Consider the following 22,874-nt stretch of genomic DNA (forward strand, 5'->3'; position numbering starts at 1 on the left):
CTCCATGAACATCTTGAGTCATCCTTCACCTGACAGTTTTACAACCATGAACACTGATGGATCAATGCTTATGACAGTTGAGTCTTACATTCATCATTAACCATGTGACTTGGGAATGAGAATGAATATCTTGGACTCCCCACTAGTCAGTTAGAACTGAAGAAGACTCTTGGGTAAGAGGTGAAATGTCTTCAAGAACAAAGAGAGAAGCAGAGTTGTCCTCTACTGAAGCGCTTAGCATCACTGTGGATGAGCTGAATGACTGAGCACCTACACCAACATACTCTCATGTTTCAGAGGATTCTGTAATGTGAAATCATGTGTTAAACGAGTCCGCCCGGCTGTGGTGGATGGAGTTACCTCTGCTGGTAGGAGTGTCGGGAGCTCCACGCCGCCTGTCTCTGGCTGCGGACACTCTGCTCTCTGAAGTACTGAGCATGCAGCTCCCACTGCTGCCGCCACCGGGCCTCCTGCTCCCGCTGCCGGGCCAGCTGCTCCGCCAGCACTCGGGACCGACTGGGCACATGGGCCGAGAACGTCGGCAGAGCCATGGACCTGAATCACAGTTATAAGTAAATTTAAAAAACAAAGCACGAGCAGTGATTAGCAAAAAACAAATCCTAACTCACAGGCTCCAACTTAACACTGCATTAGCCAAACAGTTTGTGTGTTCACTGAGCCGTGAAGGCACCACAGTCCCACAAAACACCAAGGAGTCTTTTACCTTCACACCACCGCTAATGTTATGTGTGTTTTGGCCATGAAACGTTTATCATATAAGGCCAAAAAAAGAGAGAGAGAGAAAATAAACATTACGAGCAAAACGTCAACAGCTCTCACTAACCAGCAACGCTTTAGCGGTTAAAGACCTTGTAGCTCCACAAACACCGACTTCTACTCCTGTTGCTCAGGTCGACTGTCTCCGCTGAATGTTTATTAGAATCATTCTGCAAAGCTCACCTTTAACAAAGTCCGTACAGACTCCTATATAACGTCTCTGCCTTTATTTACCCTCCTTAGTAACCAAATCGCTTCCTAGTTACTCCCACGCTACGGGATGCAATAAAGGTCAAAATTGCTTGCTGGGCGAAAACGCGAAACCTATTTTCTTCCAAATATCCGCGTACAAAGGCGTTTCTTGCTCTTTTCTTCTTTTTTTGTTTTTGAAAAATATATAAACCATATTTTTCATTTTAATTAGTAACATGTCTATATAGTCTATATAGCTCTTGCACAGATAAACTTCAACAAAAATACAGCAGCATTAAGTATTTGTAGATGATGTATCTGGCCATTGATTTGTGATGCACATTTGTCTCTCAGCTCTTTTACTGTAGGAGACAGGTTAAAAATCGTTGCAATATCACCAGCGTTATCAGCCAAACACTAATGATGATAGTATTGATGATGATGATTGGTATTATGAGTGAGTGTGATGTTGTTATTGGCTTGTAAAGACACAATATGAGACAACTAATGCAGGGTAAACAGTATTATGCTCTCCTCCCGAATAAGATAAACTTTATTTTCACATTTCGATATTGTTCTGACTTTAACTCTAATTCAACTGTTAGGTAACACATACAAAGTATTTTAGATGTTTTTTAACCCTACAAAGTCATGACCCTACAAATATAGGCATGATACAAATATTTGCCTTAAATTTTAAACTGCACAACTGTTTGTTGCTCTGAATGCAGCATGGAGTAACACATACAGAAATCATTTCAGATTTTTTAAAAATTGTTTGATTATTGCTGTAAGTAATTTAGAACAGACAAATTTGATCACGGAGCTATAACTTTGTTGTCATTGGTATTTAATGTAATCAAATTTTAATTAGACCATAGTGTACATAATCTATCAGAAATGTAACATTAGCAATGCTACATATCCAAAATAACCGATGTCCCTGGGACGCTTCTTATCCCATATCAGAGGGGCATTTTGCTCAAAAATCTTCATCTTACATTTTCACATGTTACATTTATGTTTTAATTAAAGGATAACCTTTCATCAGATGCTCATGTAAACAGTAAAAAGTTTGTATATGTGTATTCCTAAAAAACCAACAACAACAAAAAATGTAAACAAAAAAAAAACAAAAAACACACACACACACACACAGACTTATTGTTGCAATGGCAAAATATCACACCCCATACCTTAAAACCACTTCTTCTTCCCAGACCATTACACTTATTTAAGATTAGCACGGTCACTATCAACAGAGAAAAGACCTGGAACGAAAATTGATTATATCTAGTGGTCCAGTCACTGTACATTTTTGTAATACTTTTACTTTCCAGTAGAAAAATAAGATTTCCATTACAGATTGACTAAACTAAACATTGAGGTTAAAGCCCTACAGTGTGCTTTATGATATGGATTTACCTGAGTAATTTAAATATGAATGATGGAAACCCTAAAAAATGTAAATAAAATAGATTTTTTCTTGACAATATGATATATTATATATCCTACAGTACTGTTTATTTTAGATCACTGGACTAATTATGCAGTATCATCGATTATGTAGGTAAGTGACTCATTTAGTACTAAAAATATGACCCTACACACCTCTACATGAAATACCCACAAATCCAAGGACTCCCTGGAATTTCCATGAGCAAGCTATTTTTCTTTATTTCAAATTTTATTTCAAATTTAAAATAAATATAATGTATAGGGAAATTAAATCAAAACACTTTGTAATTAGAAAACTAAATGTAAAATCTTAATAAGTGGACCCAGGTCATGGGGTCATCTTACTTCACAAGTTATTTAGATCTGTACAAATTCACTACTTATGCCAAATTTAAGTTTCACATTTTGCTGCTGCTCTTACTTTAACTGCAACATACAGGTTAGGTAACACGTACAGAGAGTAGTTTGGATTATTTTAGATTTTTGAAGTGATGACTCTACAAACATAAAAATCAATTTGACTCATTTGAACCCTACAAACACATATGTATGTATGTATGTATGTATGTATGCATGTATGTATGTATGATCAACAATGAGGGGGTCATTTACTTCAGTTCAGCCTACTACACTCATTCTTCTATTCAAAGAAAGTGAGTTAACAGGGGTACTTATAAAGATCATTTTAAAATAAATAAATAAGTTCTACTAAGTGTAACTAAATAGCGATATTCCACAAAACTCCATTAGTTGGCAGTAAAGCAGCATAATGTGATTAAGCGCAGAGGAAGAGGAGTGTCAGCTGATAGAGAAACATCAGCTGCTGGTCTTGTGTTTGTTCTGGACTTGAGTCCAAGCGCCGTTTATCGGCCCTTTTACCCGACAGGTGGCGATGGGCCGGATCTATCAGAGGAGCTGCACAGGCCGGGTTCAACGCAGGTGAGACAGGTGTGTGTGTGTGTGTGTGTGTCTGTGTGTGGGTGAGAGAGAGAGAGAGAGAGAGAGAGGGAGGAATCTGCTTGTGTGTGTTGCTTGTGTGTGTTGGTTCTCCTCCTCCTGGTGTCACTGTGAGTCTGCAGTGGAGGGTTGACAGCCTGTTGCTCTCATTTCAGAGGTAAGAGTGTGTCCGGACTAAAGAGATGGCTCTGCTAATGGAGCACCAGTTCAGACAGCTGCCAGCTGACAGACAGGTGGAAACAAGACCTTTTCTGGAGGCTGTGTCATACCTTCCACCATTCTTTGGTAAGTGAAGTCTCCACAGTGTGACACAGTAGAGACCGTGCTCCTGCAACTGCAGCTATGTTAGGAATAAATATGAAAAACACACCATAAGATGTCAGTGAGTGCAGAGAGAGAGGGGGAAAAAAGGGGGATTTTCTACACACATTTACAGCTGGCTTGTGACAGGCTCATACAGATTGATGGCACTGACTCAGTGATATCGAGCGTGTAGATTTATTAATAATGTACAATCTGAGTCTTGCTATCTGACTGCAGTTTTGTGCCTGTTCAAGCACAAAAATGCAGCGTTTTAGTTCAGAATTAGCCCCTATCCAGTGAACCTTTGTACATTTTTCATGTGGGATTTGTTCAACTTTGATTAACAAACACAGAACATGCAGAGAGGGTAAATCTGTCACAACACTTCCACGAAGCTTCACAAAACCGTTGCCGCTCTTTCCAAATGATAATCTTTTTTTGGATCGTATTTCTCTCCATCAAGCTGTCCTCAATCCTTTCGCATGCATAATTTAATCCACTGGCCTGGATTTTAAGTTGTGAAAATTGATTAGTACGGTGTTGAGTTCCCCTTGCCCATTCACCAGTGGCATGGTGCGCCAGGGCATCTTTGTGCGACTTCATTCTGTATTAATATGCCAAAGTCCCTCTATTGAATTTGCCATGTGAAACCCTTGAGATGAACCAAGTCTGAAGCCGATATTAAACTCTTTCCTCCTTGTCACCATTGTTTTTGCCTGACCTAGAAATTTCTGCGCCAACTTTCCTACAAGCCATTAACATCCTGCACAGTCATAGCACATTCACATAGGTGTTTTAAATGATCGTCCCTAATTAGACTTCTTGTGCACGGCACAGACGGCACTTGACTGACATCTCTTCACTCTGCTGTTAGCGCTGTTTCACCTGTCATTTCTTGTTGTGAGTATTAAGTGACTTCGGCAAACTCCAATCATGACTCTGTCCAACATTCAGGCCTAATTAGCGCGTGTTCTTGTTAGAAGTTTATTCATTTCAGTTTGATTAACTGTCTATAGTTTCCACAAGTGCTGCATATTTATCACAAAAGCCTTTGTCCTGTGACGAGAATGGAAATTACAGAGAGAGCCATGCAGGCCGAGGACGTCTCTGAAATAAGATATGATGCCATCATTGTAGCGATGCACCACATTGGCACAATGGGTTGGACTTAGTCATGAGTAGTTTCCACTAACAGCTCAGGAGCTGAAAGCTGCCTGTTGTGTCAGAGGGTCATCCAGGAGCCGTGTGTGGTCGGGCCTCCAGATGCGTCATTGTCCACAATCCTGCCACCAAACACTCAGGTCCTTTAGCGGCCTAATTAAAGGACACCAAACGATAATACCGCAATGTTGTGTAAGTGGAAAGACAAAAGGCAGCAGAAGGTCTCATCCAGTTGGATCTTCTTCACCTGCCAGGATTGTTCTGTTATCGTAAGCTGCAAGAAAGTTTAACCCCTATTATTGTTGCTGTTGCATTTTTCCTCAGTGAGGGCTCAGTTTTCACTGCAACACAAAGTCCTGCTTGTCAATGGAAACAGTACAACCATGACCAGAAGTAAAGGGAATTACATACATCACTATAAAGAAAAAAAAAACTTAAATCTTTTTAATTATTAATTTTGCAAATACTGGAATCAATTCATGCCCACAGGTCTACTAGTACTAACCCTGAAAAAAATGGTGGCTCTACATTTCATAGACACTACTTATGTTTACTACAACAAACTAGACATTTACTACCATGCACTTCAACTCTAGAAAGATGTTTCACCATGCTGAGTGTATCTTCCAACAACTTGCTCCTCTCTGTGCTGTTTTTGCATTGATTATGTTCATCAAGTATGTTTTATTTTCTTCTCAGTCTCTCAAATGTATTTTCCCATATTTGTCTCCTTGCAACTGTTGGTCACAAATCAGACACCAATGTTTTTTTTGGTTACCTTTTAGTGTTTTTTAGGTACAAAGTTTATTTTCGGTAAATTCTTTTCATGCAAAATGAAGTGATTTTGATAGAACGTAACAGTTTTAGTCTTAGATTTGGATCATTTTCCTGATTAAAACCACATTAATCCAAGGGCCATCAGAAAGTTGAAAACCTTTCTGTTTTTATAGTTTCTGGCTCTACGAAATGGTATAATTTTGGTGATTGCCTCTTATACCTGCTGGTGGGATTGAGGTGCTCGGATTGTTCAAACACTTCCTCCCAATAGAGCCGTTTCACAGCATATACTTTGACTTGTCTAAAGGCAAACTGCAGGTCAAACATATTTAGTTGAAAATGGTTCAGTTCCATAAGATGTCCCAGTAAAGCATTGACATTAGGTTACAAATCAATCGTGTTTCCAAGTACAACAAAGCATGATGAAACTTCAAGCCTGTTGTTGTATCATTCTTTGCAGTTGTGTCGGACAAAATTTGTACAATGTTCACATTTCAGTATTTTCTCATCTGCTTGGTCCATCATTCACTAAAGCTTTATCACTCACACTGTAAAATAAACTAAATATTAAGATCCAGAATGCAATTTATTGCCTGCACATGTTATCTGTTTAAAAAATGATCACCAGTATGCTTTGTGCATCAATTTTTTTTTTACACACTTTCCTTTAAATTCTTACATTTTAGCAGTGTGGGATTTAGTTTGCATGTAGTGCAACATGAGTATTCAAAGACAGAACTAGCTAGAAGTCCACGAGGATGGAGAGGTCAAGAGCTTAATGTAGGACTTTCAAATATCAAGATGTTGTTGTAATCGTAATTCATTTTGAAGAGTTGCTTCTGCATGAAGAAGTCAATTTAAACATGACAGAAAACGCCAGTGGAGCTGACTACATTTGCATCCGTCAATGACAAGTTTAAATATTAGGCATTTTTCGTGATTGCAAATGTATCAAGAGCCAATCCAAACATTTGTATGCAAACCTGCACTTAAGTCCTTTGAGCTTATGTGTTAATTGATAGAGGTTAGTGATCACTATGAGAAGCTCTGTAGTTTTTTGTCCTCTGTGCAGGTTTCTTACATCTTATGTAAATATTCCTCCTCAGACTGCCTTGGCTCTACTATTTTTGCACCAATCAAGGCTGACATATCTGGTAACATCACAGTAAGTATAATTATTCTTTTATGTGACTTTATCTGCTCCTCTTCTCTCATATCTATCATTAACATTACAATGCAATAATATTTTGCCTGATAGAAAATCAAGGCAGTTTATGATACCAACCCTGCACGGTTCAAGACACTCCAGCAGATATTGGAGGCTGAGAAGGAAATGCATGGAGGAGAATGGCCCAAAGTCGGAGCAACGTTGGCACTCATGTGGCTAAAAAGGTCTGAGATATTTTACATCTGAGGTGTTATAGACTGTTTGAAAGGCAGGTATCCATAATCACGATGCATGTCTCCTTTTTCATCAGGGGTCTAAGATTTATCCAAGTCTTCCTTCAGAGTCTGGTGGATGGTGAAAAGGATGAGAGCAACCCAAACCTCATTCGAGTCAATGTCACCAAAGCCTATGAAATCGCCCTCAAGAAGTATCACGGCTGGTTGGTGCAACAGCTCTTCAAGGTGAGCATCTTTTATGGCAGATTCATGACTTCTTCTCAGGAGAAATGTACCGCTGAGCACATCAAACACACAGAGTTGTTTGTGAATGCAACACTTGTATTTGCTCTTTCAGGCAGCTCTGTTCGCTGCTCCGTATAAGTCAGATTTCCTGAGGGCCCTCTCCAAGGGTCGGGATGTCAAGGAAGAAGAATGCATGGAAAAAATCAGAAAATTCCTCATCAACTTCTCCGCCACTGTCGATGCTATTTACGAGCTGTACAACAAGATGAATGCTGATCTTGACTACACAGTGTGACGGCGGGACGCTCCGTTGTCCTTAAGTGAGCCACTCAGTTTACAAAAGTCATTCACATTCTGCAGTCTACGTATCGACATGGATCCCTTCAGGTCGTCTGACGGCTCACAGGGGGAGTGCAGTTATGATATTACACTTCAAATACTTGTGCATTTTTAATTGTCTGTGTGCCTTTTCTGGCTTTTTTTTTGGTGCATATTTTTCCTGAGCAGCTGCAGATATGTATTTCCTTACTCCTCATTTTAAGAGCCTTTAACGTGTTTAAACTCAAAAGTATTGCCAGATGTTTATGATCACACACACTCTCACATATGTCTGAGAATTGTATCAACTAAAACCAGCAGCAACACTGTTAGAAAAGCAGTGAGATGGATAATGTGGACAAACAATCATGACTGAATATAACGCAAAACATCAAACACGAAGATACTTTTCATTTCTTAAAATTAGGTTTTAACAGTGTTAAAATCCGTCACGCTGATATGTCTGCAATGATTTGTAACACAAGAAGGAATCAGACTTCGCTTATTTGTAATCATACAAAAAATGAAATCATTTATAGTCATAGTACCTGTAAGCAATAGTAGACAGACGGATAACATCCCTAAAGTGTACAACTGTTGCTTATATACTGAAGCAAGCATTCCTTCAAGACAAGAAGTCACTACTTCCATCTTATCCAACAACGCTGTATTCTATAGCTGTCCACGATTTGGTTGACATTTGTACTTTTTAATGAACACTTTTACATGACGTTGTGTCACGTTGTCGTAAGTTATACAAAATGCAGCCACTTGAACCAGTATCATGACTTTTAATGTTGAATTTTCTTTGTCATATACAGTTTTTTTTGTGTGTGTGTGTGTTTCATTTGTTGCTCACAAACTAATACTGTTGTAAATGACACACCTGTTTGTGCCTTAAGCTGGAGGTACGGCTCATTTAAGTGACCATTTTCTGCCTTTAGTCGTTTATATTTTTATACATGTCACCTTGTATAAACCAGGCAGGCAAATTGAAAAAAAAAATATTTAGTATAACTGGAGGTCTGGTCTGCCTATGATGTACTTATCTGCTATGCAGGACGTCCATATCTTTGCTACCTTTCCAAAGCGATGCTTCACAAGTTGTTTTTCAGTCCACTCTGCTCTCAGGTGCTGACGTTACGCTAAATGTGTGTTTGCTTTAAATCTCATTGTCGAGAGAAGTTTTTCATTACAATGTGTTGTTTTTGCCTCTGTCATTGGCAAATCTAAGCTAAATGTCTCCTGTGATGTTTAGCCCAGAGATAAAAGGCTTGTCTGATGTTTCTTGTGGCATTATGTTGCAGTGTGTGTACAGTGCAAAATCTTGTACACTGATGTTATGTAATAAAAATAATAAGAAATTATGCGTCCATTGGGATATTTATTTCTTCTTTTCTTTCGTTTGTGTATTCTTTTACTTATTGGGCATCTCTACAAAGTTTCTTCATGTTCTCCACTGTGTAGAAGCATATTGATGCTTTGCAGTGTAATTTTGAATTGTGAATACTATTAATATTTTCTGCTAATTATTTCTGCACCACTTTTGTACTTTTAATTCCCCTGCTACTGTTTGACAGCCATAGTTACATGAATATACGTGAAAATCATGCATAAAATAATGATGGCTGAACTTTTATTTGTAATGAAATATTTTTTGAAATCAGATTTTCCACTTTTATTATGATCTCAATATTAGAGTTTACATTGAGCCTGATGCTTTCTTACACTCAGAGGTATAAACATGTATTTCCCAATGATGTCATAAGCAGTAAAACAAGAAAAGGAAAACGTGGCCCCTGGATTTGTTCACTATTAGAACATGAATACTTATTTATCTTTCCTTATTGTTCTCTTTGGCTGCCCTGTCACATCCTCCTTCCAGGAAAATATTAAACTCCTGTTCTCCACTCCATTGTGTGACTCTGAATAGTTGAGAAATGGGCCAGTGTCCATGATGCTGCTGCTGCCGGTAGTGTGTTCATTCAACAGCTACCTATAAGGGCCACTCCGGGATAGAAAAAACAAGGTCAAGAACTAACTTTCAATCGCCATTCTCAGTCTGCACGGATGAGAAGTCTTTAAAGATGAAAAATTTAACATGAGGGTTTCCTTGACAACCGGGCAACTACATTTTTCTGACGGCTTTAGTTATTACTTACTTTTCACATTTTCCATACCCTTTCTGTAAAAACCATCTATTACTACATTGATGATTTAGAATTATAATTCTTCTCATTGATTGAGTGTTACACTGTGAGTTGAGAGCATTCTCTTTCTAGATAGATAGATAGATAGATAGATAGATAGATAGATAGATAGATAGATAGATAGATAGATAGATGGATAGATGGATAGATAGATAGATAGATAGATAGATAGATAGATAGATGGGTTTTTTTAAAGAACAATGATGCTACAAAACTATGATAATCTTATAAAAGACGATGCCATGCCATTCGTGTATAAAGCACTTCAAACTTCACAACGCTCATCATCTACTGCATAAAATTCAACATACACATTAACTCAGCACTAATTTGAATCCAAAACATCATATAGAAAATATATAAAACACTGGCAGGGGATATTTTTCTGCACTTTTAATTTTGATATTTAAGGTAAATTCTTCTGGTAATACTGACATACTGTAACTTTAGGACAAGATTTGAGGACTTCTTCCATCACTGATGCTGGAGCGCCAGCATCATTTATAAACCTTCTGGTAAGACTGAGTGAGATTTGAATCTTTGACTATTACTTGAAGCCTTTTTGTTCATTTTAGGGATTTTTAGGAACATAAAAAAGCAAATGACACACACATAGACTTCATATAAAACATCTAGAAGCTCTATGGACACACATGGAAGGCCTGAAGGCAACATATAATCCTCTGTTTGTCTGCTGATGTTGAAATGGGAGGAAGGAAAAACATCCTGTTGTAACCATAATGTCTTGTGATGACATATAAACAGCACTGACCAGTATTTGTATTTCCAGGAGTGACTGAAGAGGCTGCAGAGAAGCTGAATGAATCTTTTTTCAGCCTGAGATTTGTTTTTTTTTCTTTTTCTTTCCCACCCACCTCAGACGTCCCCCAGCGGCCATTAGCGGTACTGCAGCTTCCATTTCCGCGTTCTGCTCCCAACTTCCAGTCAAGGTAGCGGTGACTTTGTCCCACCCAAAATCTGTGAAAGCATCCGTTGTTCCGCTGAACCTCAACCGCGATCGGATGGTACAAGAAGCCGGGAAACAGTGTAGTTTAGTTAAAAAAGCGTTTTCACTTGGCTGGAGTCACATTGAAGCTGGAGAGGAGGAGGAGAGAAAAACTTTCAAACTTGGGAACTAATCTGTGGAGCATTTTAAAGGATAAGAAAAAAGGATCAGCTGGTTAGAACAAGGTAAGGAACACCTCATGCTTTCTAGGTGCCTTCCTCAGAAAAGTCTGCATCCAATAAAGATGTTTTACTGTGTAAGATTTTTGGCACTTTAATAATTAATGAGAGGAAACTTTTTAAAATTGCCTTGAGTGTAGAAATTGGAGTTTATTAAGCACCGTTTTACAATGCTTTTTTACTGTTCTTTATTACTTTAATATCCTTTTGCAGTTTTAAACGTTAAAATCTTTATGTTCTTTTAATTATTCCCACTAAAAATATCAAGTATGGATATTTATTGATGTGTATTTATGTTTGTGTTATTAGTGCAATGCCTTTAGAGGCTTTAAAATCTTTTTTTTTTTAAGGTTGGATTTTTAAAATTTATTTATTGGTTTATTTTTTTTTGCCTGTTTTTCCTCCCAGCAGCTGTTTGGCTTCAGGCTGAGCCTCCAGCTTCTCCTGCTCTCTGGATAATGTCACATCAGCGGTGGCAGAGCAGGAACTCCCACATCTCTGAGGGGACATTAGACTCAGTCACATTTAGAAAACTTTCCCATGTGAATTTTCACTTCCTGGCCAAATAAGCGGATAATATGCGAGCTTTGGGTCTACTTGGTATTTTATGGTTTCTTTCTATCACTCTGGCAGTTTTAATGCACAGTGGGCTCCCTCTGCCCTCAGACACCTCAGTTAAATAATGTAATCCTTTGTCCCGGGTCCTGTAATAGCAGTTCATCAAGGGCAGCCTGTCTTTGCTTCTCCGTCTTTTCACTATGAAATGCTCGCTGAAGTGTAATGGCATGATAATCCCGTGTGTTAGACAGGCTGGTTAGTCATCCCTCTTCCCTTCGCGGGACCCCAGCTCGTCCTGTTGGTGTTGCTCCTTTGGCAACAGGCTTAGATAGCGTCGTGAACTAACTCAAAGTTTGAAGGGAAGCTGTGCAAAACCTGTGTGTGTGTGTGGAGAAGCTGGGAAATGTAAGATTACTCACAACCTCTGATGCAGGACATTCATGTGTTTGCGTTAAACAGGCAGGTGAGGTGGTGTGATTCTGCCTGCTAGAAAAAAACACATTCCCCTGACCAATGAAAGTCCAGACTAGTATTAGTTTTGGCATCAGTCCTCTGTTAAGCTTTCCATATATCCAGTCCCCAGTCAACAGAGTCCTTGTTACAGTATGTCGTCTAGAACATACAGATGATTTGCCTGTGCTTCTGTTTCAGTGTTTCTCATGCTGGTTACCCTCTTTCTTGTCCCACAGAGCGTCCACATGCTGCAGCGTCGTTTCCAGTTTCCCCCGAAGAGGAATTTTGCACATCATTGTGAAAAAAGGGATGAATGAGGTACAGAGTGGTTAAATGGCAAATGTATTCTTTGAAACCTGTTTTAGATTCCAACTGGGGATTTCCACAGTCGCTTTGGTAATTGTAGTCTTAGTATAATTTCTCATTAGTTAAATAGTTTCATCATTTCTTTCAGGTTGCTTGTCATTTTGATTAGTGTACAAATCCTACATCACCGTCGCTATTTCAGGGTTTTCTAAAGTGCTGCCTGTGACATCCACCTGTTCTTACAGCCTCCAAAAGGAAATAAATGTTAAATTACAGGCTGATTAGCAAAAGCATAATTTGATTTAGCAAATTATACATGTCATCAGCGTGACCATATTAAAGCTGCCATCGAAATAAACTGATCGTGACAAAAAGTTGCATTAGAATCTCAGCTGAATAATTTCCTGGATTGTACTTTCTTCTTTTGAAAAGTCCCATTTAAAATCACACTCACGGCATTTTAACGTTAACAATGACAAAAAAAAAGGTTGTGAGAGATTTTCACATCTTGCTGAATTTGAAACTTTGCATGTTGCCGACTGCAGCTGGAACCCATGTCTCTTATTTGTACATCCACTGTCCTCATGTGACCTGGAAAGTGATCAAGTCTGCCATTACCTCTTTTATTCCTGCATTGATTGCATAGCAAGAGCACACACATGTGAGGGATTGAAGCATGGGAGTTTAAGAAGAACACGCACCTTTTTAAAACAGAAATAATACAGTGACAAAAGGTCCCAAAACCAAATGTTTCAGGTGACAGTTTCTGAGTTATGTAACATGTATGAAGTAAAACTTTCCTTTTTCTCATTATCATAAATACCTAATTGAATTTAAGCGTGTTAAAACTACTTTTTCCATTTGAACAAGACTTTCCTGACTACCTAAAGGGCACGCAGAACATTTTCTCATGTTTTTCTTCCAGAGCCGATCTGCTCTCCTCAGAAGGTGCCACCTTGCCTTGTCCAAGGCCGACACCCTTGGCTCTGTTCCTGCCAGAGCTGCCCTCTCTGAGGACTCTGGAGATGGAGTGGCAGCGCAGCCTGAGAGTGATGCAGCCTTCCCGCTGTCTGATTTCTCGCACCTGTTTGAGAGCGAAGATGGCTCCCCATCAACTCAGGACACGAGCCAGGATTCAGCCCTGGAGCTGGTCCAGCCCGGCCAGCCTGTGGACGGCAGGCAGAATCTGCGGATGAAGTTCCAGGGTGCTTTCAAGAAGGGTATTTCCAATCCAATGGACCTACTTGAATCAACCATATATGAGTCCAATGTGGTTCCAGGCCCCAAGAAAGCACCCATGGACTCTCTCTTTGACTATGGTACCTACAGGAACACAAGCAACCAGAAGAGACGCAGGAAGAAGCTCCCAAGAGGGTGAGAAGAGCCTCACTGTCTCTAAACTACAGCACCTGTGTGTTTAATAACCGTCTGTTCCTTTTAACATTTAGGTTTAGGGGTTTATTTTTCTGTCTTAACAGTAGTAAACCTATACTGGACTTTTTTTTTCCATGGATACAAGGGCTAGTTTGGAAAAATGTTGTCATAAAAACAAAAACCTCCTACAAATGCCACTCTGTACACAGAGGTGTGCCACATGAAAAGGTATGTACACACACACACACACACACACACACACACACTATGGGCCAAGCAGGCCTTCATTCAGCTCCGTGACCAAACAGAGAACATGTTGTTGATTCCTCTGCAGCCGTTGAGGTAATATTTAGGCTGCTGCCTGTTCCTGGCTGCCCTACCTGTCCCATACACACAGACGTCCATTTATTGGGGCACTCAAGGGTGTGGGTGATTGCTTAAAAGGTGGTTTGTGCATCAAACACCCATTTTATTCTTATTTTTTTGTCAGTAAAACATAAAAAGGAACCATGGATTCAAAGGGAATTCTTTTGTTGGGGCGGCTGTGGTTCAGGTGGTAGAGCAGGTTGCCCACCGGTCAGAAGGTTGGTGGTTCGATTTCAGGCCAAATTGCTCCTGATGACATGCTAGTGCCTTGCATGGCAGCTCTGCCACCATTGGTGTGAATGAGAAACACATGATAAAGCGCTTTGGAGAACCACGCTATGGTTAAAAAGCTGCTGTATTATTGTGGACCATTTATCTTACAGCACGATGTGTGACATAATTATAAGCCATGTTTCTGTGTCCTCGTAGGAAAACTGAGGCATCTTGTGATGATGGTCAAAGCTCGGACCCACCAAAAGTCATGAAAATATTCAACCGCTCTCTGCTCTTCGACTCTGTGTCACGTGGAGACCCCGAGGCCCTCGAGGGCCTGTTGGAGTACCTGCAAAGTCACGAAAAGAGGTTAACCGACGAGGAGTTCAGAGGTAAGACTTTTAATGTCTTAGTAAAAAAAAGTGGTTTGAAATGCAGAAAATCTCCATTGTTCTTATTCTGTTGTTTGTGTCTGCTCTCAGGCGGAAACCAAAAGCGCTTTATCTTCTGGCTGCTTTACCTCTGACCTTTTGTCTCTCTGTGCAGTTGTTGTTGCGGAGGATGTGAGGGGGAAAAGGTGGAGCGATGTCAGGGTCTTTGTCCGATTAAAAGCAGGCCCAGGGAAAGCTTCCTGTGTGTGTCTGAGAAGTTTTTTCAGGCTTATAACAGGGAGGAGTTAGAAATCACAGCAAACTGCAACTTTGTGAGAGAGAGCTAAATAGGGCTTTACCATTTTTGTTTTTTCAAACTGTGAGACTAATAATAGGAAGGATGCATTTGACCTAATTGAACAATTTCATTGCTTTGAACCCCAAATCCTTTTTTTGCATGTAAAAATTCCTGAAACTGTAGCTATTGTCTTTTACCATGTACTCAGTGCGTTTGCAAAAACAACAGGAACCGACTTGACAGTAGATCACCAGCAGAGATACTTAGACGTAGGGCCCAACCAGTGCATTGGTTGGTCGATATTATCAGGTTACATTGGCCTATCACAGACATGTTGACATTGACATACATGTTGTCTGATAAAAGCCTTTTTTTATATTATATAATGTAGAAACAAAGTTGCTTGGCATGATTTAGAAAATGTGTCATCACCTGGTTTTTGTCCAGCAAAGAAACCTGGAAACCGGCTGCAGCACATGTAGCAGAGAACGTATCAAAACAGAGGAATCAGTGGTGCAGAGTCAGCCAGTGAATTTATAATAGTTAGCTCACCAGTTTGTGAAATACAGAGCTGACACATTCATAAACAATGATTGCTGATGTATCAGCATCGATAGTGGCATCGGCCCCAACAAATCCAGTATCGATCGGACTCTACTCAGGGGTATGTGGAGAGAAAACATCCTCATATTGAGAAAGCTGAGTGAACACCAGAGGTTACATTTAAAAGTGAGTCAAAACTGATTAAAGTGAGCAAACAAGAGAGAAACCTTAAACAGTTAAGTAATGAGTAAACTGTTGAAATAGATAAATACACATAGATGTAAACTTGTCTGAACACTGAGGCTATATGAGATAATTATAACAGGAATATCTAGTCTTTCATCAGCAGTGCTAAATAAATAACCTGGTAGATTGGGTATGAAGATGTAAAAGTATTGACTATACCAATTAATGATAGAAGTCTTTAGTATTTATCAGCAAAGACTATTCAAGGCAAAAAAAAGGCCTTGAAGAGCATCTGATTTCAGATTTTCTTCACTTTTCTTGTTCTTGACCCCAGTGCAGCACTTCCTGTTATTTCCTCATTATCAGTGGGGATGTGCTTAAAGTTCATCTGATAAGTTGCAGATTTCCTTAAGGGGTGACTAGAAAAATAGTTTGATGCCTAAATGGGGCTAAATAAAGAAACAAGCAGTCATCTTCTCACAGTTCTGTCCAGACCAAAACTTTTTCTTTCTTCTCATTTATTATTTCTACCAGAGCCATCGACGGGAAAGACGTGTCTGCCCAAAGCTCTGCTGAATCTTTACGGTGGTCGGAACAACACCATCCCGCTGCTGGTAGACATCGCAGAGAAGACCGGAAATCTCAGAGAGTTCATAAATACGCCCTTCAGAGACGTCTATTACAGAGGTATGAAAACGATGACATGCGGTTACATAAAACTCATCCGACTGTGACCCTTCATCTTCCACCGAGTCAAAGCCAGTAGACGGTTTTTGTTGAGGGATGGGGCCAGACCAGGCTGCCGGTGAGGCCCATTTACAGGGAAAAAGGAATGTATTCACAGTATGTATGTTTACAGCGACTATTTACAGCCCTGTAAAGGAGAACAGCCAGGCGTCATTTGTTTGGGTTTCATCCCTGACATTATTAGTTGTGAGATAGCAGCGAGTCTGTTCACCCTGTAGCACCTTGTAATACAAAATGTGATTTAACTGTGCATTGTTAACTCACATTTGGCGGTTTATGTAACTTCTAAGAGCTTTTATTACACGTTTTATGTGACAATGTAAAACGTTTGAGGGCACAGTATCTTTGGGTTTTACCCCCACAGAAACATCCCGTATATAAATGTAGCCCGAACCCTTTATAGCTATTAGTTCTTTTTTTTTTCTTCCACCTTCACATTAATAATTATCATCAGTTCCTCAAAAGAAAACAGCCACCTTTCTGTTGTGTAACTGCCTTTTTGCCTCGAGTATGTCTGTCGACATAATTAACTCCACACACCTCAATTTAGTAATTAGCTCTTAGGAAATAAATTCTTTCTCAATTAAACACAGAAACACAAAAGCAGGGATGTGCAATACGTTCGGTTGTGGTGATGCTTCTGTGTTGCGTTTTCAGGTCAGACGGCGCTGCACATTGCCATCGAACGGCGCTGTAAGCAGTACGTGGAGCTGCTGGTGGAGCAGGGAGCCGACGTTCACGCCCAGGCCAGGGGACGCTTCTTCCAGCCCAGAGATGAGGGGGGCTACTTCTACTTTGGTAATGACCTTTGTGTGCACAATCAGCTTTATTCAAAACAACGGAGTTCATTGTGCTTTCGAATTTACAATTTTTTTGACACACCTTGTCCTCTCAGTCAGTCAGTCAGCGACTTCTGGGAAGCTGCTACTGTATTTTCTGCCTCATATGTCAGTAATGATGTGGTCTGTCTGAGGTTTCCATGACTTCACTGGTCACATTTTCAATTTCCACTCCGACTGCCTTCCTTACAAGTGCTTATTCTGTCTTTTACAACGCCGGATTGACATCAGTGTTTTTGTGATGTGTGCTACAGCAGCTGCCAACATCAAATAATTAACACATGGTACATTTTCTCTGGCAGAAGTAGTCCTCCGTTGCCATGGGGAAATGAAGTGACATTACACCCCACCCTTTTTTAACTTTTTTTTTTTTAACGTGGCAGGTTTTGGCAGGACTCATACAGTCAGGACACTGCTGCGATCCAGCGGTGAACTCCACCTTGTGTTCAAATGTTTTTTTTGAAGTATCGTACGAGAAACCGTCATCAGTTATGCTCCGAAAACACACGCAAAGACCGGCATTATGTCATTCACTCCCCAAGTGTGTCCAGTCAGAGGTGTCTGTGTTCTGCAGTTAAGAAAAGTAAACATCCTCTGCTGGTGGGAGGCGCTTGGATGACCTTAACACATGGAGGAGAAATAAATCAGAGCTGGTAAACTAAACCCAACACTGCCCTCTGCTGGCTGCTGTTCAGATCTTCCTTTACAATACTGTATATGCTACTCAGAAAAAAAAACATGTTATTATTTATGTGCCATTTGAATTTTTTGGATAATAGTTGTAGCATAAAATTGATTTAAATTTCACTCCCCTAACACATGAACAGAAATGTAGATTTAAAATATTATAGGCTCTGGGTTTGTTTTTTGTTTTTTTTACTCAACCTGAATTTAAGAATTGCTTATTTGATTACAATCAGGCACCATCTCCCTTACTCATCACAGAGGAGATGATTTCTATTTGCACTTAGCATGGTTGTCAATCCCAAATCCCAGCGTGTCCGGGCACAGTGTGAGTAATTTGCTGCGGAGCTTTGCAGTGAGGTGAACACGAACCTGGCAGAGCTGATGGCTAATGGGATTTAGACTCACGCTAACACTCTGCATGCACCCGTGCAAATCCATGAAGAGGAGCGTTTCTATGCGAGGTGACAAAGTAATCTGTCACCCATGGCAACGGCTCATTTTCAGCAGCTGCTTTTGGCACTCTGGCCCCATTGCGCCCCTCCCTCAAACAACTGCTAATTGTGCTGTTTTCATAGCGGGGATTTAAGTCAGATCTTTGATCCATGTTTAGTATGCTTTGCTAAAACATACAGACGCCAGCTACAGTTCTTAATTAACCCTCCTGTTGATTTGCTTATTTTTAATCTGAAATACAGTTCCCTTAATCTCCTGTGATTTCAGAATAAAGTGAGTGCTCTGTCTCTCCCTCTGTGTGTGTGCTCAGGTGAGCTGCCTCTGTCACTGGCTGCATGCACCAACCAGCCCGACATAGTGCACTACCTGACTGAGAATCCGCACAAGAAGGCCGACCTGCGACGGCAGGATTCACGTGGAAACACGGTGCTCCACGCCTTAGTGCACATTGCAGACAACACCAAGGACAACACACGATTCCTCACCAAGATGTACGACCTGCTGCTAATCAAGAGCGCCAAGCTCTACCCAGACTGCAGCCTGGAGACGGTGCTCAACAACGACGGCATGTCCCCTCTCATGATGGCCGCCAAACTGGGCAAGATAGGGGTAGATGAGTTTACATTGGAGCAATTAGAAATGTGTCCATCATCACATTTTTTTTATTGTATTATTAAGTTCAAATCAAAGGTCAGGAGGTCAACGTCTCCATTTTTCCCTCCAGGTTTTTCAGCACATCATCCGACGCGAGATCAAAGACGAGGAAGTTCGTCACCTGTCGCGTAAGTTTAAGGACTGGGCTTACGGTCCGGTGTACTCCTCCCTCTATGATCTGTCTTCGCTGGACACATGTGGAGAGGAACCATCTGTGCTGGAAATCCTTGTCTACAACAGCCGCAATGAGGTGAATAGATGTTATTAGTTGTCAGAACAGCTGAAATGAAAAAAAAAGCATCAAAACCCCAGACATGACAAGAAAGCATACAAAAAAAAAACAACACAGAATATGAAACATTTATGTGCATCCGAATTAGGATTTCTGTTGTCCTATATTATTTTTTATTACATTTCATCCGTGTCATGTTTCTTCAGAATCGCCACGAGATGCTGGCGGTGGAGCCCATCAATGAGCTGCTGAGGGCCAAATGGCAGAAGTTTGCTGCTGTCACGTTTTACATCAGCGTGGTTTCCTACCTCATCACCATGATCATCTTCACCCTCGTGGCTTATTACCACCCAACACAGGGAACGGTAGGTGTGAAATTACTGAAAATGTTGAATTTTCAAGGCCCCACAAGTCTTTTTTTTTTTTTTTTTTTCACCATAGCAGACCACATGCACGAAATGTACAACAGTGGCAAATTGGTGTTCCAAATTTGCACCAAGAGACCATTTACTGCACTGTATTTAAGAATATTACATTTGCTGCTGTTATATAGACACAAAATGTGAACTGAGCTGAAGGTAGAAGCAGATAGAAACTCTAAATTGTTCGTCTTTGAAGGCAAAGTGTGACAAATTGTGGGTTTACAGGAAATAACATGCTAATGCTAAGCTGAGATAACCAGCTGCTGGCTCTGATAGGTATTAGACTGATAACAATCTAACTCTTGGTGAGATGGTGACTAGACGTTAAATGACAAACTAATCCTTTAAGTCACTGTTTGGTCATATCAGCTTTCTTTCTTCTAGATGGTGTATTCTGTTTATATATTGTGTTTAATTGCACTGACTTCAATCTCAGGGATGAAACCTCATATTACTGTCATTGATAGTGCCTCGTCTTTCTTCCCTCCAGCCTCCGTACCCCTACACCACATCCTCTGACTACTTGCGAATGGCAGGGGAGATCATCACGTTGGCATCAGGAATCTTCTTCTTCCTCACAAATGTCAGTCAGTTCGCTCTGAAGCCTTGTTGTGGTTTGATCATGGCTTGCTCGCTGCCATCTCTCTGCATCCATCCACTAACAACAGTGTCACTGTAGAAATGTTCCTCCTGTTCTTTGCAGATTAAGGACCTCTTTCTGAAAAAGTGCCCTGGAGTGAAGTCTTTATTTATTGATGGATCCTTTCAACTGCTGTAGTAAGTTTCCATCCTCCGTCCTTGCAGCCTCCTCATCCTCACCTCCGTTATATATCTCTTGCTGACTTTTACCCGAGGCAAATTTTGCATCCTCTTAATTGAGTCATCTAATTAATTTCTCAGCCTCCTCCCTGGCATGTTTTATAGTTTGAATCTTTAATTAAGCGCGTGATCCAAACAAAGAGCAGCGGATGTGGAGCACCTCTCTGAACCGCGCTGATTTAAATCATTAACCGTGATGTCTACATTCTGTTAAAACGCCAAATAACAGCAATTACATCTTCCTGCCTTCGTCTATTACTTCAGCATCACAGGCTTGCAATAGAAAGTGGTTCGCTGACAAAACTTATCCTCCGTCCTCTCTAGCTTCATCTACTCTGTGCTGATTGTCGTCACAGCTGCTCTCTACCTGTCTGGCATTAAAGCCTACGTCTCTGTGATGGTGTTTGCACTTGTCCTGGGCTGGATGAACACACTCTACTTCACCCGAGGCCTGAAGCTCACTGGCACCTACAGTATCATGATACAGAAGGTTGGATAATGCAAACCGACAGGAAATTAAAAATATGATGCTGTATTGAGTCGTAACAATTTGTTGTCGTTTTTGATTCTCAGATTCTTTTCAAAGACCTTTTCAGGTTCCTGCTGGTGTATGTGCTCTTCATGATTGGATATGCATCAGGTAGGCTCTTGTTTTGACAGTTTATAACAGTCTAACCGTAGTCTGGTGACGACTTTGGCTGCACAGGTTACAATAAATCATAACTTGATTTAACCTATTTGAGCTATTTCATCTGTATGGAAACCGTAAAAATGAGAGTTAATCATCTCATCTCATTGAACTAGACACATAACACAACCTCCTGTGTTTCCACCCCACAGCCTTGGTGTCCCTGCTGACAGTGTGTCCTCCACCGGGGACACAGTGTGATGGGGACTGTCCCACCTACCCCAACTGCAGGGACCCGGACACTTTTAGTACCTTCCTGCTGGACCTCTTCAAGCTGACCATTGGGATGGGAGAACTGGACATGATCCACAGCGCACAGTATCCGGCTGTCTTTCTCGTCCTCTTGGTCACTTACATCATTCTCACCTTCGTGCTGCTGCTCAACATGTTGATCGCTTTGATGGGGGAGACGGTGGGGCAGGTGTCCAAAGAGAGCAAGAAGATCTGGAAGCTTCAGGTGAGCTAGTTGTTTATGGTGGCTGGTGATGAAGGAGTCTCTAGTCAACCCTACGTGAGGACAATGAAAATGTGTTGCAGTTTCCATCTGATAAATGTTATGATACTTCTTCTATATGTAAAAACGATGATGAGACTAGAGAGAAGGTCAGGAACTCACTAAAGACTCCTTTAGGTACCATGGATGTCTACCAGATCTCACGACAATCTAGCTTTTGAAAATCGTTCATCATAAAGATTTAACCAAAGTGTTAAGAACGTTGTTTAAATAACTTGTACTCACAGTGGGCAACGACCATCTTGGACATCGAGCGATCATTCCCAGTCTGCCTTCGAAAGTCCTTTCGAGCTGGGGAGATGGTGACCGTGGGGAAAAACTGGGATGACACACCGGACCGACGCTGGTGTTTCAGGTATTTTGCATGACTTGTAATCACTGTGTCTCAGGAGCACCAAAGAACTGCCAATCTCAATGGTGTCTTGTTGTGTCAGGGTGGATGAGGTTAACTGGTGTCACTGGAATCAGAACTTGGCGATAATCAACGAGGATCCGGGAAAGAATGAGACCAACCTAGTCAATGGGTTGCAGCAAAGCGTCAGAGCCTTAAGGAGAGGTAAGATTTTCACTGTTTTCTCTTGGCTTTAAGGTCCCATATGGTAAAAGTCCTTTTTTATTTAGTTTTGTACGTCTTTAAACCTTGGAGATTAAATAATAGCTTTGAAAATATAAACAACTGCCGTTCCTCAAGACCCCTTCAACTAGATAGCCTCCCAGCTTTACAAGCCAATCAGACTGTTATCCACTTCCTGTGTAGAAACAATGGAACCAAAAGTCATCCAGTTAAACTTATGTATTATCCTGCCCCTCATGCATATTCTGACATGAGCGATTCAGAACAAGCAACTGCCTTATAACCTGCCAGCTTTATTTATTTTCTAGAACTACTTCTGCTAACTCTAAAATGTTCAAATCAAACCACATTAAATGTTCTACTGGTGGCTGCAAGAGTGAACACAAGAGTCTTGGTGCACTCCCAGCATCTGAGGAACTCAAGACATCATGATTGAAAGAGTCAAATAGTGACTGAAATGCAGCCTTTTAAGACTACATGTTAACCAGCAGCCATTTCCTAGCTGCTGCTCTGCACCGCTAAAATCTTGATTTCACAACTGTCTGACAAACTCATTGTACAGCTCAGTTCAAAACAATGGCTGTGCTGTGAATTATGTGATAGTTTTATA

General features: G+C 40.6%; 3 protein-coding genes across 4 annotated transcripts in view; 2 read left to right on the forward strand and 1 right to left on the reverse strand.

Moving 5' to 3' along the window:
- Positions 1-1,017, reverse strand: part of tchp (trichoplein, keratin filament binding) — a 7,752-nt gene extending 6,735 nt beyond the window's left edge. The window contains exons 1-2 of one of the 2 annotated variants that reach the window (XM_008276587.1): positions 961-1,017; positions 361-555 (exon numbers count right to left, since the gene is read on the reverse strand). In XM_008276587.1, the coding sequence (XP_008274809.1) occupies positions 361-551 (191 nt within the window). In that variant the 5' untranslated portion in view covers positions 552-555; positions 961-1,017. Of the gene's footprint in view, positions 1-360; positions 556-844 lie in introns of both variants that reach the window. The other variant, XM_008276588.1, reaches the window with a different exon arrangement.
- Positions 1,018-3,284: 2,267 nt separating this feature from the next.
- Positions 3,285-8,940, forward strand: gltpa (glycolipid transfer protein a). The gene is made up of 6 exons (XM_008276599.1): positions 3,285-3,366; positions 3,540-3,669; positions 6,732-6,790; positions 6,884-7,017; positions 7,104-7,254; positions 7,367-8,940. The coding sequence occupies exons 2-6, from the start codon at positions 3,567-3,569 to the stop codon at positions 7,547-7,549; spliced, it is 630 nt and encodes a 209-aa protein (XP_008274821.1). The 5' UTR covers positions 3,285-3,366; positions 3,540-3,566; the 3' UTR covers positions 7,550-8,940.
- A 1,833-nt stretch (positions 8,941-10,773) lies between these two features.
- Positions 10,774-22,278, forward strand: trpv4 (transient receptor potential cation channel, subfamily V, member 4). Its single transcript, XM_008276619.1, has 16 exons — positions 10,774-10,973; positions 12,215-12,296; positions 13,210-13,658; positions 14,454-14,629; positions 16,170-16,322; positions 17,040-17,180; positions 18,672-18,970; positions 19,086-19,265; positions 19,454-19,612; positions 20,160-20,252; positions 20,373-20,446; positions 20,813-20,978; positions 21,062-21,128; positions 21,329-21,633; positions 21,918-22,045; positions 22,125-22,278. Exons 2-16 carry the CDS (start codon positions 12,288-12,290, stop codon positions 22,276-22,278), a joined length of 2,553 nt encoding a protein of 850 aa, XP_008274841.1. The 5' UTR covers positions 10,774-10,973; positions 12,215-12,287.
- The last annotated feature ends 596 nt before the right edge of the window (positions 22,279-22,874 follow it).

This window comes from Stegastes partitus, unplaced genomic scaffold (assembly GCF_000690725.1).
Source record: "Stegastes partitus isolate 25-593 unplaced genomic scaffold, Stegastes_partitus-1.0.2 Scaffold77, whole genome shotgun sequence".
NCBI lineage: Eukaryota > Metazoa > Chordata > Actinopteri > Pomacentridae > Stegastes > Stegastes partitus.